Genomic DNA, 17,681 nt, shown 5'->3' on the forward strand with positions numbered 1-17,681 from the left:
TTTTAATGTATTGTTTCTATTTTCATTTATCACAAGATATTTTTAAAATTTTCCCATTTAATTTATTTTTGTACCATATGTTGTTCAGGAGTATATTGATTAATTTCTACATGTATTTGAGTTTTCAAATTTTCCAACATTATTTTTAGTTTTACTCCATTATGTTCAGCAAAGATGCTGCCTATTATCACAACCACAGGGAATTTGTTAAGACTTTATTTCTGGCACAGTATATGACCTATCTTGGAGAATATTCTATGTATGTTTATAAAGTCTGGGTAGTCTGTTGATTTTGGTTGAAACAAACTATGCATATGTTCTAGGTCCAACTGATTTAAAATATTGTTACATTCATCATTTCCCAAAGACTTTACATCAGATGAACTTTGCTTTCCTTACAGTCAACTTTCGAGATTTGTTACTTCAATTGAAAATGCTAGCAGGGTATCTACCTCCAATTATATTTACATGTGAAAACGTATACTAAAACTACGTGAAACTGATATTGAGAACCTAAATCATCACTAAAACATGGTAAAACTTGTGTATAGCAGTAGCATGCTGTATGGTTAGTATGCAAAATGGTTAAACCAGTGTTATTTGATCATTTAAATGTTAACATGGACTAGCCTAACTTCTCTAATTTTCTTTTTTCATACACTCTGTAATTTTCCATCACATTATGGAAATCGTTTTAGTCTATTATGTATATCCAAACTGTAACTCAAGGCTTCTCCTAAATTATACTTTTTAAAGATGTGATAGTAACATTTGAGAAAGTCCTCATATTTTCCCTATATAAGTACTGGCTAAGATTCTGTTGCATTCAGAGTTATACACATTGTATGTATTTATAAATTTAAACATAAATAAGTAGTTTGCCTGAAAAACATTACCAGGGTTCTGCAGGGTATGCCTCCCTTCTAAAGTGCCTTTATTACCATTTATTTCATTGTTACTATAAAAAGCCATTGAAGACTCTAATTCAGGTTCTCCTTTGGTGTAACCTTTGCATTTCAGGTAAACAAGATATTTTTCATCCAACTTCTCAAATATTCATTTATCGGGAAGGTATCTGCCATCATTTAATATTTATAACAGTTTAATCTAAAGAAGTCTGCCAAGATCTACCATATAATACTTATTTATTTACTTCCAGTAAATTAGCTACTACATTTATGCTCCATATATTTTGTAGCTGCATTTGACAGGATTCAAATAGGAAATGACTGTATCCCCACAGCGCCATTACCCCAACCTCCATCTTACTAATACATTCTATATTTAATGAGCACCTTAATGTTTTGAATGTAGGCCTTTTTATTTATTTGCATAAATGTTTAAAACCTGGAAGATTTTATACTCAAAATTAGCCATATTTCAGTAACTAAAACATCTAAGAGAGTATTTTTGATTCACAATTCCCCTAAAATATAGACTTTTTGCAGTTGACCATTTCAGATCTGTTTCCCTCTAGGAAGAACGCAACGGTAAAATTCTATGTTAGTTCCAGCCGTTCCTTTCAGATCTCTGGTCTGTTAACTTTCCTGTGCTCAAACATTTGAGGGTACAAGTGACACATTCCAATGTATTGGGCACAGTTAGTATTGGTAAGCTTTATGAATGTGAAATTTGGGGCTGGGGATTTAGCTCAGTGGAATAGCACTTGCCTGGTAAGCATGAGGTCGTGAGTTTGATTCCCGGTACCAGAAAAATAAAAAACAACAACAACAAAAAAATGAAGGTGAAATTTGAGTTAGTCTCTGTAGTTCACTTGGAAAGATTCTGTGAGATCTATCCTCTAGATACTCCAGGTGATCAGTTCTTTATGAGGCATAGTCAATCAAAACTCTTTTCCGAATACACAGATAAACAAAAGTTAAAAGCAACTCTTTGCCTGTTCAATCTTAACACTGATAACACTGATGCATGTAACACAAATTCTGAAATTGTTTCATTTCCACTTTTTTTTCAAGTACTAAAGAATGGAACATGTGGATATTTCATGCAGATTTTTCTGTTCTTTTTTTTTCCCTTGAATGTTTTTTGTTTTGCTGTATCTCAGAAACAAAAAAAAAAAAAAAAAAAAAAAAAAAAACACCTCATAATTCCTGATACCTTTACCTAGTTTTTCTTCCTCTCCCAAAGCAGTTTGTGAAAAGAGAAATTATGTGTTCTGTACTATGTGCTTGAAAGCAAAGTAGTTGCTCAGCTGTCCTCTAGAAATGCATTGCAACAGTAATTCTTTCATTCTCAGTGGGATTTGGTGTCCACAAGTCTGCAGAGAAAGGATGACTTGCAGGAGCAGCAGGGACGTACATTAGGATGGAAGTAAGGTCTTGACCAGAGTCCAAGCTGGCGAATACAAATACTAATAGGAACTTTGAAGGAAAGACATGTGATCCTCATTGACAGTAGATTCAGAAGCTAGAACTCATACAGAAGGAAAATTAAGAGTGAATTTCTAAGAAAATGAGGAAAAGTCACGCACATTCTAGGAAATGGCTTCTCAATCTAACTACTATTGACATCGACAATAGAAATGCTCTGTGAAAGTCTGCCCCACACATTGCAGATTGCTGAATGGCAGCCCTGGCCAATGCCCATGAGACAGAAGGAGCATATGCCTTATTTGTTCACTGCTCCCAACACACACACACACACACACACACACACACACACATACACCCCTCAAGATACAAAATCAAAATTACCTCCAAAGATAGGTAAATGTCCCCTGGATGATAAAATCACACACAGTGAGAACACTAATGCAGAATATTTTGTGTTGTCACACACATTCACAGGGTGGAGGCAAATGAGAAAGTACTGAAAATAGAGGTAAGAGACAGGCAAAAGACCTGCCTCATGCTGTCATCTACAATCACGGGTGAGGGGGTTAAAGTAAGAAACTGTAAAGTGAAATACTTGAAAATCAAATTACTAGCAAAATGTATGTGCAAACAAGATCAGAAAATCAGGAGCTGACAAAGTACGTTAAAATCCATTGTTTCCACTGGCTTTTTAAGATGGAGGATTTGTGTTATGAAAAGTCATTGATGGAATATGAGGCATGATGTTCCTTATGGTTAATATGGGATCTGGGGTAATTATCAGAACACAATTATACAGTTATATCTGCAATTATATTCTCAATTTATTAAAATGGAAACCTATGGTTACTGCAAGAACCTTTTAAAGCTACCTATTAAAAAAAAGAAAAAATGCTACCTTTTGGGGGAGAAATACAATTGAAGAATATGTATTTAAAAAATAGTTGAACATATCAGTTCTTTCAAGAATGCTAGACAACTGAGAATTTGCCAAAAATTACAACTTGAGAACTTATTTGACACGTGTATTCTGTGTTTAAAGAAAGGTACTAATGAAGTACTTTGTTCACATTGAGCAAAAAAACCTCCAAATTTATTGTGCCTCAGGAAAGCATACATTATCATTCTGTCAGGAAGATATATACAGTTACTTTCTATAAAAAATAATTGTTTTACTATGTTGACAAAAATCAGGTATGTTTTTGCCCTTTTATGTTACTGTTTGGTGATTTAGAATTTTTCTCAATGTCTGATTTTGATTAAAATCTATTTTCACATGCTTTTAACAGCTTGAAACTAATTATTATTTAAAATGCAAAGTTTATGCAGCAAATAGAATTATTAATTACTTGGAACTGTGCCTTTACTACAGCTCAAAGTAAACTAAGGAGTTTAGAGTTTCATTATATTATTTATTTTAAATTTGCAGATCTAGACTGAGAAATTTGAAATTATTTTTTCAGGGTAATTGTTCCAAGCAACAGGATAGTCTGATGAGAAGCTACATAAAAGGTAGGAACATAATAAAAATAAATTTATAATTATAGTGCTTTTCAAATCTTATATTGGTACATTTTAGAAACGTATAGAAAGCACTGCACTATGAAGGCAGTGTAGTTCAAAGCAGATGCTTTGAAGCTCAACTTTTGAAGCCTCTGCTTTAGAAGGTGAAGGAAGGGGAACCTGTGTATGGGGAATCTGTATGTATTGCTATATATTGCTGTACATGGGATATTGTGATGAGCTCATGGAAAAACTGGATTTATGCTGGATATATTTTTGCTTAGATTTATCTTATTGAATGAGTTGAAGGAAATTTCCTTTTAGTCTTTGAAAGCTGAACAAAGGAATGTTCTGCATTTCTGTTGACTGACAATAGCTCAGTAGAGCCATGGCAGTAGAAATTTAGCTACTGATCTCTGTTGCTCCCTTTCTCTGTCCCTCTTGTTATTTTTCTTTTCTAAAGGAGTTTGAAATTACACCTTACATTCAAATGCAATAGTATTTTAAAAAGTGAATACACATATATTTGCTGGGATAGTCACACATTTTTATTTCATTGATAGGAAAGTGAAGGTCAAGAGAAAGCAGTTAACCTTTGAAAGAGAAGTACAGGCAAATAAATTGCTTCATCTTACATCTTCTGTTGTCAACTATATACTTCTCCAAATTTCCCTCAATTTTATCTCCATAGACAACAATGGGTCAAATCTGAGAAACTGTATGCATCCATCCTTTCTAGGACTTAGGTGCTAAGTGTTTGGATCTCTCTCTCTCTCTCTCTCTCTCTCTCTCTCTCTCTCTCTCTCTCTCTCTCTCTCTCTCTCTCTCTCTCTCTCTCTCTCTCTCTCTTTCTGCTTTTTCTCATCTTGTCGGTGTCATTCATTCCCCTGTTGCCTGTTCTGAGCTCCTGAAGCACTCTCTGCTACAACTCGATGTCTGTCACTAGCTTTCCATATGTGTAGTAATTTAAACACATTTATCCTTCTATCTAAGACAACCTAGATACCGAAGTACTTAGCTTCAAGGCCTGTCATACAAAAAGGAAAAGCTGAAAGAGAAATTTCTGAAAGAAAAACATAATTCTATAGTAAACTTGTTAAAATGGCATTTGAGGGTATATATAAGGGAGTTGAGGTTTATACACTTAGTGACTAAAATGTATCTTATTTTCTACTTAAATTTATTAGATTGAGTATTTTCAATTCGTTTCTATATAAAAATAATAATTTAACTTGTTTAATTAGTGAATAAAGATAAGTATTTAGCATGATACTACATTATAGACAAAAAATCTGAAAATATCTATTTCCTGGTCTATCACTTGAATAAACCACAGAAACTATAAAATGAACTCAAAACAAATGTGAGAAATCACTTTGTAGATATCAATACGTAATACGACAATTGTTAATTTCCTACTACTTTGTCTGTAACTCTGTATTGTTTGTATCATTCTTATGCTATTTTGTAAATGGATATCTGTTTGTTAATATGTTTTCCTTCTTTTATTTTTAAAATAAATTTTAAAAAATCGGTGTTAAGAAAATAGATATTGCTTCAGAGAATCCATCTATATGGAACTCTGTGTAGTAGCTCAGCATATACTGTACAGATAGGAACTAGTGAATATTTTCCATAGGTTCCACATGTCTATGCTCATTTTAGAGTTTTAGCCAGGCATGGTGGCACAGGTCTGTAATCCCAGCACTCAGGAGGCTGAGGCAGGAGGATCATTGTGAGTTCAAGATCAGCCTGGGCTACAAAGTGAGCTCAAGGCCAGCCTGAAATGCATAGGGAGACCCTGTCTCAAAAAGCCAAAAGTAAGTAAAATAAAGATCTGTATGTAGTGCTTTCATAAGGGAGAGTAGGAAGAATGAAGTTTGACCCATCCACCATATATATGAAGTAAGTGTTTGCAGAGTTCATTGTCCACAGTGACTCAAAATTCTGTACTAGTTTTCTCTGTGAAAGGCACAGGCTCACCAGGCAGCTGAGTGAACTCAATTCACTGTGATTCTTGTTAATACAATCCAATAAATAGTTATTAAGATCTACTCAAAGAGATGTAGACAGAAATATAAAGCACATTCCTTGATTTATAGCATTGATATTCTGCTGGAATTTTTAAAAAAGAAAAGTAGCAGGTGAGCTATCATGTGGAGTATACAATGCAGTGATAACTCAGTTTACCATCTGTTGAATCCTCATTTAGGACTCGGTGAAAGGAGACAGATGAAACTAAGTCAAGTGTCTAGGAAGAACCAAATAAGATGACCAGTAGCTTCTACTGAGACTTCAGTTATTATAGTTTTATATGGTTGTTTCCATACTGAAAGTTTCATACTGTAAAATCCATAAAATTAACCTTCATTCTATGTTCTCAGTCATTTAATCAGTGAGACTTGGAATAAGACTGTTACTTGTTCCTTTCTGCTGAGGTTGCTTAGGTTGTTATGTCTTTAGCTCGATCTTCTTAGTCAATGTATTTCATCCTTAACGTCATCCTTTCCATATTACCAGATCTTTCAAAAAGACAATAATAACTGGATATGATAAAACACGTCGTTTTAAAACTAATGAAAACAGATGGGCATGATGATGCACACATGTAATCCTGGAGCCCAGAGGCTGAAACAGGAAGCTCACCAGGAGTTGAAGGCTTGCCTAGGCTAATTCGTGAATTCAAGGCCAGCCTGAACTAGGGAGACATTGTCTCAAAAACCCAACAAGAAAATCAATGAAAATATATTCTCTCAAAAATACGTTTTCTTAGATGATAAAAGCTGAGCATAATTTTAATACGTGGCATGCCTCCCTTTCCACCCCACGTTGCAATAACTTTTACTGATTTATTTCACTTTATACAAAGGAACCCATGCTGTGACTTATGAAAAACTAAAATAACTAGAATACCTGGAATATGTTTTATTATAAATAAGCAATAGTTTTTCTCATGGGTCATTTTTAAAACCATTTGCTTTTTCATATTGTAAAAGATTTAAAATCTTTCATATGTTCTTTGCTTTATCATACTTTAAAATAGTTAAAATATTTTATGTGTTCTTTTTTCCTCAATGGAGTTAGAAAACAATGTTGCAAACACACACACACACACACACACACACACACACAGCCATTTATATGATGTGGTAAGGTGTAGTTATCATTGCTTTCTATATATAAATTCAAAAACTGTAATTTTGATATATGAGTTACTGAGCAAAATTAATTTAATAAATGAGCTCCTGCATTTAATATGCTGTATGCATTCCATGGCTTTTTGAAGTAAAATTACATTACATAAATAAAAATTCCTCAGGGGTGTTTGTAAAATCGAATTTATATGAGTGGTGATCCCAAAGACCTTCTACTTTCCTTAGTAAACACATAAAGTACGAAAATGAATATCTGCTTTTCATTAAATGCTTACCTTGCCCACATACTGATAATCAGATCCTGTGTACTCCTCCAGTAAGAAAAATTGATTCCACATCCAGCCACGTTTTTGACGATGCAGAATTTTGCCGTCATTCCTTGGTCCACGCATATCTAAAATCTTTCGCTGAGGCTCAGGAGTCCTTCTAAACATTATCTCTGGAGAACATAAACGTGGCAGCCATACCCAAAGTAGAAATAGTCTTAAAAATTGATATATTGTCATAATTTACTTCGGAGCAAATCTCAACGTGGAGAAAGAGCGAGCAGTCCGATTTTACCGGATTGGATTTTACTGTGATTCAGCTGGTTTCCAACATTTCATCAGCGTTTTGTACATCTTTCTACAAGCTTCAAATGAACAACAAACAAACAAACAAAAAAATAAGTCAGTTGACAACATTATGATTCTTACCTGTCAATTTAAATTTAACATGTCAATAATTTACTAGTAATAACAACTGAAATATTTTCTTCTGTTTACATAATGATTGGTTTAGGGAAACATTTTTTGTTCCATAAAATGTCTACAATTTATAAAATACAATTGCGAATAATTTCAACCAATTATAAAGAAAGAACATGATTATACTGTCATTTCTCTTTTGGTACTTCAATGGCTTTGGTAATTATAATTCTTATATAGTGGAAAGATGGATTTTATTTTGCATATAATTTCCTGTGCAATTTAATATAAATTAAAACTTTGAAAACAAAATACTGATTCAAATGAACAACAGAAATCATCCATTACTGGTGAAATGTAATGGTACTGAAGCTTTTTTCTTAATGGCACAGTTTCTTGAAAGTTAATCTTATTCATCGGTCAGAGTAAAATCACAAACAACAAAACACATACAAAGAAGAAACACCTCAACTGACAACCTTGCCTGTCCATTTTTTTGGGTCATGTGTGGAACAACTGAGGATTTCCTTGAGCATAAAGGAGTTCACTACTACAGTGAATCAATTCATAACATAATGCCGCCGAGTGGGCAAGAAGATTGAATCATGCCAGCAGCGGTACTATGGAGTTCACATCTAACCAACATACTGCTGCCACCTTGGTTTAGAAATCCATGAAATCCCAGTCTCTCTGTGTCAGTAACCTACTCAATGTTCTCTACCCCTTTTCCTGCTAGTATTTTCTCAACAAAATCTCCAACACATTTCCATTAAAGTGTAAGATGGATCAAGTCATTTCTCTGCACAGAACACTCCTTTGGCTTCAGATCTCAGTGTGAGTAGAAACCAAAGTCTACTCCAAAACACCACACTGCAGGTCAGAGGACCTGTGCCTCTGTGAACTGTTTCACTTCAGTTCTCCACCTCACTCCTGATCAATCCTTCTCCACCCGCAGGGTCCTTACTTCACTTTGCGACACAGTTCACATGCTTCCTTCCTCAATTCAGACCTTTCTACATGTTTCCTGTACCTGAAATGCTTTTCTTGCTGACAGCCACTTAGATTCCCTCTATTTCATACACTGCATGCATTTCATTCATTTAACATTTGTATATTCTGCCACTCTAATACATTCTCTTGAAGGAAGAAAATTTTAGGCTTTTCTGTTGTTCCATTCATTGAACTTAGAATAAAATCCTGCGTATATTAGATATTTAATAACCAGTATAAAAGAATGAATTGTATGAATTATAAGTCAATGTAAAAAACTGCCATTAATTTTTTATGTTTATACACTCAAGCATTTATAGATAGAAGAGCATGATTTTAATTTATAAATAATTTTAGTTTATTCTCAAATTTTCTTAATGTTAGATTAACTTTATTTTAAAATTGATGTGGAATTTTAAATTTTTCTGAAATAACTTTATTTTATTTCTGAATGGACTTTATTTTACATTTGTTAAAAAAAGAAACAAAAAGATTGAATTGCATTTGTCTTATGCATTAATCCATTCCAAGTACTCTTGGTTTACCTTTCTACTTTCATCTATAATTATTTGGTAGCAATCTGTTTACTTTCTCTTTTATTATTAAAAAGATGGAAAGGTTAATGGGCTTTAGAGATATGATTAATAGTGAAACATTATTTTGCTTGAGTATATTAAATGATAGTGGAGCTCTGAATAGCATGTGAAGTCATACAGCCTGATAGATGTAAACTCTATTAAAATATATAATGTAATACTCTACTTGAAGTTTAGAAATTATCTCATGCACAAAATAATTTTAAATTCCAAAGCACTAACATTGCAGAAACACAAAATGATTAAATTTTTAAGAAGTATAAACATTTCCCAAACTTGTTTTTTGTGCTTTTTGTGCTTTGGAATGTGATACGTAGTATTTCTGAGAAAATTACAGTATTTATAAAAGAAAAGAGTATCTAATTCAGAGTTTTTGCTGTATTTTTAAGAAGTTTTAACATTTATTGAAAGGTCGCCCTTATTTCATATTTTTCTGTTCTTTCTTCTTAAATCATAAGTGACCACATTCTATATCAGTGATCAGTCCTAAAGTAAATATAAAATTTCTAGTAACTTAAAAGACAAAGCACCAGTATTTTGGGAAGGAATAAATGGGACAAATATCTCAAACATTTGTCAATAAATAATTGGAGCTCCACATTATGAATGAGAACATTTTTCCACTATTCTTTCAATTATTTAATAGCAAAATTACTAAAGAACTTTGACATGCAGCATAATCAAAAACAATTACACATATTAAAAATGTATTTTGCATAAAGCTATTCCATAAAAGTGTTTCAAACAAAAACAAGATCCTATAAAAATAGGAAGTTGTATTGAACCATCATTTAATTTGCTCAAAGTAATTTTCCCTGGATATGTTCTACATAGCTGGAAGCCTAAATGTAGATCTTTCAAAACTTTGCACATTTATTATCGAGGCTACAAATGATTACATTAAGTTATGGAACATCTTTGACATTTAACTAAGCAGATCTATGAGATGGTTACTGAAGTGCATTTTGTTCGGTTGCTTTTTCTTCTTGGGTTGCAGCCTATTTTTCCCTTTCAGTATGTTGCAAAACTAATTTAAATGAGCCTTCCTTCATGAAAAAACCTGCAATACCTACTGAAAGGTTTTCTTAGCCTCAATCCTTCTTATTTAAATTATATCCTACAGGGTGTCAGCTAATTAATTTTTCAAAACCCATATCACCATGACTAAAATCAATTAAAATTTCTGAACATGTCTACTACTGTGAAGGTAACATCTGAATTTCCTGTTTCATTACAATATCTTTAATATTTCAAAAAAATTTATCTTATATTACCATATTTCTATTCTTCAACTGCAAACCTAATAAGCTATTTCTTAAGTTTATAAACTACTTTCCCCAAAATGTATAAGTTTCAATATTGTTCAGGTGATTATACTTATTGAATTTTCCTCAGTAGGAAAAACATGCTGAATATATATTATACATATAATATATAAATATATAAAAATTTATATATTTATGTAAATTTATATATACCATATAAATATTGTATATAATCTTTGCGTTAACTAATTGATATTTTTAAACATAGCTTTTTTGAATAGATTGGATTATTTATAAGTAAAATTAAAAGCTTAATTTCACAATATGAAAATATTATAGAAGCGATCCATTGCATTTTTGAAATTATAAGGTATTATAATTGAGAGCAGTCAAATATTTAAAAACAAGATGAAATTAGTGTACATTATTGAAATTAATGAAATTTTGTAATGTAATTTCCAGTTAATAAAATTTTAAGAAATTCATTCCAAACTCATTTTCCTTATTTTAATCTCAAATATAATTGAACATAAAATCACACACAAGTTAAGAACTAATAAACCACCTGTTAGCATTCTGCATTCCCATATTTCTTTGTAATAAGTCTTCCTCAAATTTCAATGTAAATTAAGAATTCCTGGGATAATTCTTAACTAATGTTCTTATTCAGCAGGTCTCAGGGAGGTTACATACCTGTATTTCCAAACCTCCCCAGAGTTAACACCAAGGCAGTGGGACCACATGATTTCAACAGCAAAGCTGTGGGCTTTAGTCAAACCTTAAATCATATTCAAAATGTGTTTATACCTTTTTTGCACTTGTATTTCAGCACCTAAATAAATATTCTACTACAGTGATGCTAAAATAAAATACATGGTGACTGCAGTAGGAAAGTCAGTACAATATTTCAGTATAATCAGTATTTCTAAATCATCTTAATATTTTCTGAATTTTTAAACCCCAAAACTGTGATTAAGTCAGCACCTGTTACAACAATTTATCTCTTGATCATAACATAAACTGTTTTCCTTTATAAGTACATTTTAAAGCATTTGTAGCACTAACTTTATTTCATTTTTGTAATCACAAGGTTTTCATGGTTCCTTTGAAATACTTATCACAAGCATTGCTTCCTCTAAAATCTGTGAAATTTATTACATGAGAGGCCCAAAAAAGCAGATCACAGAATACAATATAATAGGCATTTTGGCAAATCTGATTTACTAATTAAGTCTTCACACATCACAGCTGATCACTTCAGCTACAATCCATCCTCAGCTAATAAAAGTAATTAGTCATTCATCAGTCAATAATTATGTTAATTAGGATCTTAATGTATGAGATTTATTTTAAATTCACCCTGTATAACCGTAATAGAAAATGGTAAAGATTATTGAGACCAAACCCAAGTCAACATGAGTGAATAATTTAAACCCTTTAAAATTTCATACAACAAATATGGTCTAATGAAATTTTAGCAGTGAGAAATAAAGGAACATATTTGTGAGGTGTTTATATGATTAAAATGAGTCAGTGCATACTAAATACTTCCTTTTTATTCAGCTGATGCCATTTTATGCACCTAGCATTTAACAGTATGTGAGATAATTGAATCAAACATTACACTAAGGACTCAAATAAAATGACTCCATATGCTTGATCATATTTTCCAAGAGTTCATTATACATTACCTACTGTGCTCTAATGTCTTGGAAAATATGTAACTGTATGTTGAATATTTATCACTCTATTTTAAGTATTCTGCATATGTAATTCTATTTAGACTGTAAATTCAAATCAGTCTTCTATCTTGCATGCAAAGTTACTACTACAAGGATTCTCTCAAAATTTTCAATAAATGTTTCTTGAATGGTACTGAATATTATTATGCTTTATAAAATATTGCAATAAGGAGAAAACATGCTTCCCTCCACTAAAAATGAAACAAAAAGCAAAAAATATATCAAGGAGCATTTATATCATTTTATGTCTAATTGTATTTGCATTTACCATAACAGAACTTGTATAAACTGCTGTTCCAATATGCAATCAGCATATCTCTGTTGAGTGCAATATTCAGCAAAAACGATTACTACTCTCAGATAAATTTTCAAACATCACTGGGACTGTTACAGATGCACAAAGAATTCTAAAACGCTCTGGACTTTGCTATTCTTAGATTAAAATTCCTCTTCAAGCAAAACTGTTTAAAATTATTGTTTTCTCTAAGAATGTGACCTCTACACAATACATTTTTCCAGATATACTATGCTCTAATATTCTCATATGATACTTTGCAAAGCTGGATGTAACTGAAACAAATTTGGAGCAGTGGGTAGATACAACATGTTGCAGGGGTAAAGAGCAGCACAAAGGCTTATAATTTGTTATGGCTATTTTTTTCTAAGACTCATGCTAATAGGTTAAAGAACAGCATCCAAGAGTTCTCGCTACACTCTGAACAACCTTTTTAACTCAGCAGCAAATATGACAGTCCCAGATGTAGCCTGATCCATGACCAAGTTAACAGTGCCAGTACAGCTGTGGTATTGCACCTGCTGCCTCCTGAAGCTCGCATTTTGCTGTGGCTGGAATTTATTTCATTTGTGGAAATTGGTAGTGAGAATGCTCTCTGGGTAACTTAAAGATCCTCGGATAAAAGCCATCTGGTATCCAACTTTCTTGACCAAGAACTTGAACAGATTTTGTAAAACAATGAGTAAGAAATGAAGGAAGAATTCTAGACTTCTGTTTAAAATTCCCACCACAGATTTTTTTGTCCTTTAATACATTATTACTAGATAGGAAAGAGATAACCACAGTGGAAAGAAAGAAGTTATTAAAAATAACTTCTCTTTTAAGTCACTTCTGTGAAGTGAGTGCAATGTTAATACTAGTCAACAATGTTAAAACCAAATCACCACATATTTTAATTGGTTCTACCATGTGAATGTGTAGAAGGTGCACTAAGTTTGGATCAACCATACACAATGTGGGTTTGCTATTGCATCTCATCCGAAAGTACAAAATGATTGGACAGTAATTTATGAAAGTCAATCAAAGATTCAACAAATGGAAATATACAATTGACCATTAGAACTCAAGTTAAAACATATACACAGTCATCTACAGGAAGATAAGCATAATAATGTCTTAGTCAATTTCCATTTACTGGAACAAAATACCTAACACCCAAACTTAAATGGAGAGTTTTATTCTGGATCATAGTTTCAATCCATGGCTGGCTGTTTGCACAGCAGAAAGGGCAGGGTGGAAGCAGATGTCAGTAGAAAGTCATTCAACTCATGGAGGCCAGGGAGCAGGCCATGAAGAATGGAGATGGGTGAGAGATATGTTTCAGGCAATGGCCTCAGTGACCCACCCAACCGGGCCCTAACTCCTATCAGCACATGCGGGTACTGAACTCATCCATGGATGACTTCACTTAGGTATACAGCATACTCATGATCCAATCACCTTCCATGCACAAGAGGATCTGGGAGGACATTTTAGATCTAAACTATAACAGTAATCTAAGAATGACCCATGCAGCACGTATTTGTGATAATGTCAGGCTTAAGCAAAACAAGGAGAAAAATGACAAAAACCTTTAACTCTAATCATGTTTTAGCATTTGCAAAATACTAAATCATCCATTTATACACAGACTGTCTTATCTCTCAATGAAGGTCTCTTCCATAGAAAAAGAATTATCACTCAAATTACTTATCTTCACCTGAAATACCAATTTGGAATAACAATGTATTAATTTAATTTAATTTTTTTGTGGACAGACAGGAAACAGATGTGATATATGTAACATGTAATATATACAACATGTTTTGCGTTTATTATAATGGCTTAACTCAGAGTTTTTTTTAACTGAGGAACAACAATAAAGATTTATTTTTATTTTTAAATGCTTACTTTAATTCTAAAAAGTATCCATGCTTATGTATGGACACTAGATTCTGAAACATGCTATTGGTTATAAAAACACTTCAGATATTAAGCTCAACTATGGTGTTTTTTCCAGTTATGGAAAAAAATCCTTATTTGTTTCTTCTTTTGCACAATGATTAGAATTTCCACTTTACAAATAATGCCACCAAGACTCTGCGCAAGCTGGCTTTATGGATTCTATCAAATATAAACAAATGAGCCCAACAAAACTGAAATATTTTGCACAACCTAAAAATGGGAATATGGAATAAGATCACTGAATTCAAGTTAAGGGATCTTGCTAGCAGAAATAACGTCCTAGGTGAGGCCAAGGAAAGAGGAGAGAGTGTCAAAGTGAGTGTGTTGTTTCTGTGTGCATATGCATATGTTTGTAAGCAAGTACAAGAGTTAAACAGTGGAATGGACTTACCTTCCATGAATGAGAATGCTGGGTCATGACTATATGAAAGGTAATGAATAGGGAAAAATATGCAAAACTCAGAGGGTCATGTGTGTATTAAAACGAAAGAAACGTGTATTAAAAATGGAATAATTTCATTTTCCTCATGAATACACTCAAATGTAAACTTAAGTCCTGTGTCTTCCATTGGACATTTCAACTACAATACAGATTGCAGACATTCATGTGATAAGGTATTTGAGACAATCTACTTATTTAGTTTTGGAACATTGTTGTTGTTTGTATCTGGATGTCACCCCAAAGTCTCATGCAGTTATGGGGCAGGCTTCTAGAGCTTATGATTGATTCATGGTCCAGTGTTGGAGTTATGGGTATTAGTGCTACACCCACCACCACCACCACAGGGCAAGTAGTTTGCATACAATGTAAGGGAGGGAAAGAGACTCCTTGCCACTGCTCCTCCCTTTTGATCTGCTTTGCTGTTTTCCACCACAATGAACTATTGCCCTCTGTCATGTGCTACTCTGCCTTGGAGCCACTTGAATATGGACTGAAACCTTCACAAACTGTGAGCTACATAAACCTTTCCTTCCTTAATTTTGAACATCAGGTATTTTGTCTCAGCAATGAGAGAACCATAACCAAGACAAACATGTATGTACAGTTTTCTTTCATTTTATTTAACACAAATGGCAGTTGGAAAATCATTAAGTATTTTTAACCATCAGAAAGCATTACATAATTTTGCTTCATTCAATGAATAATTTGGTGTCTATTTGAGTGTAATTCTAAACTAATCACCACAACAAAAATCTACACTTATTAAAGGTATTGAAATTTGTAAGTTTTCAGACACTGAAAGAGATTATGCATTGGCCTGTGCAGCAATTATACACTTGACCCATATTCAGTCACATTTACTGTAGGAGTCAGAGAGACTCACGATTTCAGTAAGATTTTATTCACCTAAGACCAGTGCCAGAAACAAAACCTTAAATCTCATTTCTGGATCATTAAGCTGCAATCTATAAGGTACCATTTATTCACATAATTATAAATTGCTATTTCAAGCAGAATGCTGCTCAGCACTGTTTATCTATCTACCTTGAATATTTGGTATCACTATTGTACACACCTCTCTGTGTTTAAATGATATCCTCTGAATTTCTGTATCTTGACACTTATTACATGCTGTCATATCCTTATTATTATCTATTCTTCAAAACAGACATCCGCATTAAGGAATTTTAATGGACTATGTTGATTTAAGAAAATATTGGTTTTGAAATCATTTTAATTTATTTTCCTGCCTTGTACCATAATCTAAGAAGAAGCCATGAAAGACATATTGAAGTAAGAAGCGCTAAGTTTTCTACCTAAACAAAAATTCTGCAGTCATCACGGTGGGGAGCCAATATGACCAGGTCCAAAATGGCCATGTGCTAAGGCCCGCCCTTCTCCTTCCTGGCTGATAACAACTTCTTGCTTCCTTTTTACAACCTCCGCTACCCAATCACCATTTGCCATATCATGCAGACAGCCCTCCCTAAACCTCACCTCCATCCTGGCCCAATTGAGCCATTGTTTTCCTGGCCTGGTTCTCAGAAGGTCCTTGCAACTGTCTCGCTCTGCAGCCTTCCTGTGCCCGAAATGAAGGCATTTTTTACCTTGTTCTGTTTTTTACTTGCACCAAAACCCTAACAAGGAGATGGAAGATAAAATAGCTCAGTATTTACATAAGCTGATTTTTCTCAACTTATGTACTCCATACATTAGCATGGAAGGAGAGCAAACAGCCAAAAGAACCAAAAGGAAAGAGTATATCTCAAATTCTAATAGTAGAGCGGAGTCTTATTGCATTCATTCATTTGTCCTTTATAAACATATACAGCATATTCACTCTAAGAATATCATTACACATTCTCAGAATTTATCTTGGATTACAGATAGAAATTATATCTGACAAGTAACTAAAATATAGAAAGTCTCAACTTTTTAAAGGTGGAAAAACTACAAGAGATCAAGCATCCCTTGAACATGAGGAATGGAAACCACAGCATGATAAGGACAAACAGCTTTACATAACAAGATACACCAGTTTCTGCCTTTCTTAGCTTTAGCTGCATCTATTCAATTCAACTTGCAAATTTTATACTTGCATTGTAATACAAATCAAGCAGGTATTTCTCACACAATTCTGTGTGCATGTTTGTAATTGTATATAAAATGCAGACAGATCCATGCACAACGTATTTCATGAAGACTTCTTTATTCTGACCTTGAGAACATAAAAGATTATAAGAATAGGAACCAGGTGTGGTGGTGCATGTCTGTAATCCCAACCCTCAGAAGCTGAGGCAGGAGGATCATTACAACTTTGAGACCAGCTTGGGCTACAAAGTGCACTCAAGGCCAGGCTGAACTGCATAGCAAGTCTCTCTCTCAAAAACAAAAAAAAAACCCTGAAGATAACAGCATGTAAACAACAACTATTGTTAATTTCCTATTACCTTGTTGGAAATTCTGTGTCATTTTTATTGTTTTTTTGTTGCTTTGTTTATGTCTTTGTCTTCGTAAATTTGTTTTTGTTCTCTCTTTAAAATAAAAAAATAAAAATAAATACAAAAGGGCATTCTGGAAAGTGAAAAAAAGACAAAAAAAGAATAGGGTAAAATGAGAATGATAAAAAATAAATGTACAGGGGCTGGGGATTTAGCTCAGCTGCAAAAGCGCCTGCCTGGCAAGCGCAAGGTCGTGAGTTCGGTTCCTGGTACCGGAGAAAAACCAAAA

The 17,681-nt window shown here is 33.3% G+C and overlaps 1 protein-coding gene across 1 annotated transcript in view; it reads right to left on the reverse strand.

Moving 5' to 3' along the window:
- Nucleotides 1-17,681, reverse strand: part of Cdh10 (cadherin 10, type 2 (T2-cadherin)) — a 170,383-nt gene that overhangs the window by 101,402 nt on the left and 51,300 nt on the right. The window contains exon 2 of the mRNA XM_005386142.2: nucleotides 7,267-7,622. Within this exon, the coding sequence (XP_005386199.1) occupies nucleotides 7,267-7,497 (231 nt within the window). The 5' untranslated portion in view covers nucleotides 7,498-7,622. The remainder of the gene's footprint in view (nucleotides 1-7,266; nucleotides 7,623-17,681) is intronic.

This window comes from Chinchilla lanigera, unplaced genomic scaffold, assembly GCF_000276665.1.
Source record: "Chinchilla lanigera isolate Chin_1 unplaced genomic scaffold, ChiLan1.0 scaffold00025, whole genome shotgun sequence".
Classification (NCBI taxonomy): domain Eukaryota; kingdom Metazoa; phylum Chordata; class Mammalia; order Rodentia; family Chinchillidae; genus Chinchilla; species Chinchilla lanigera.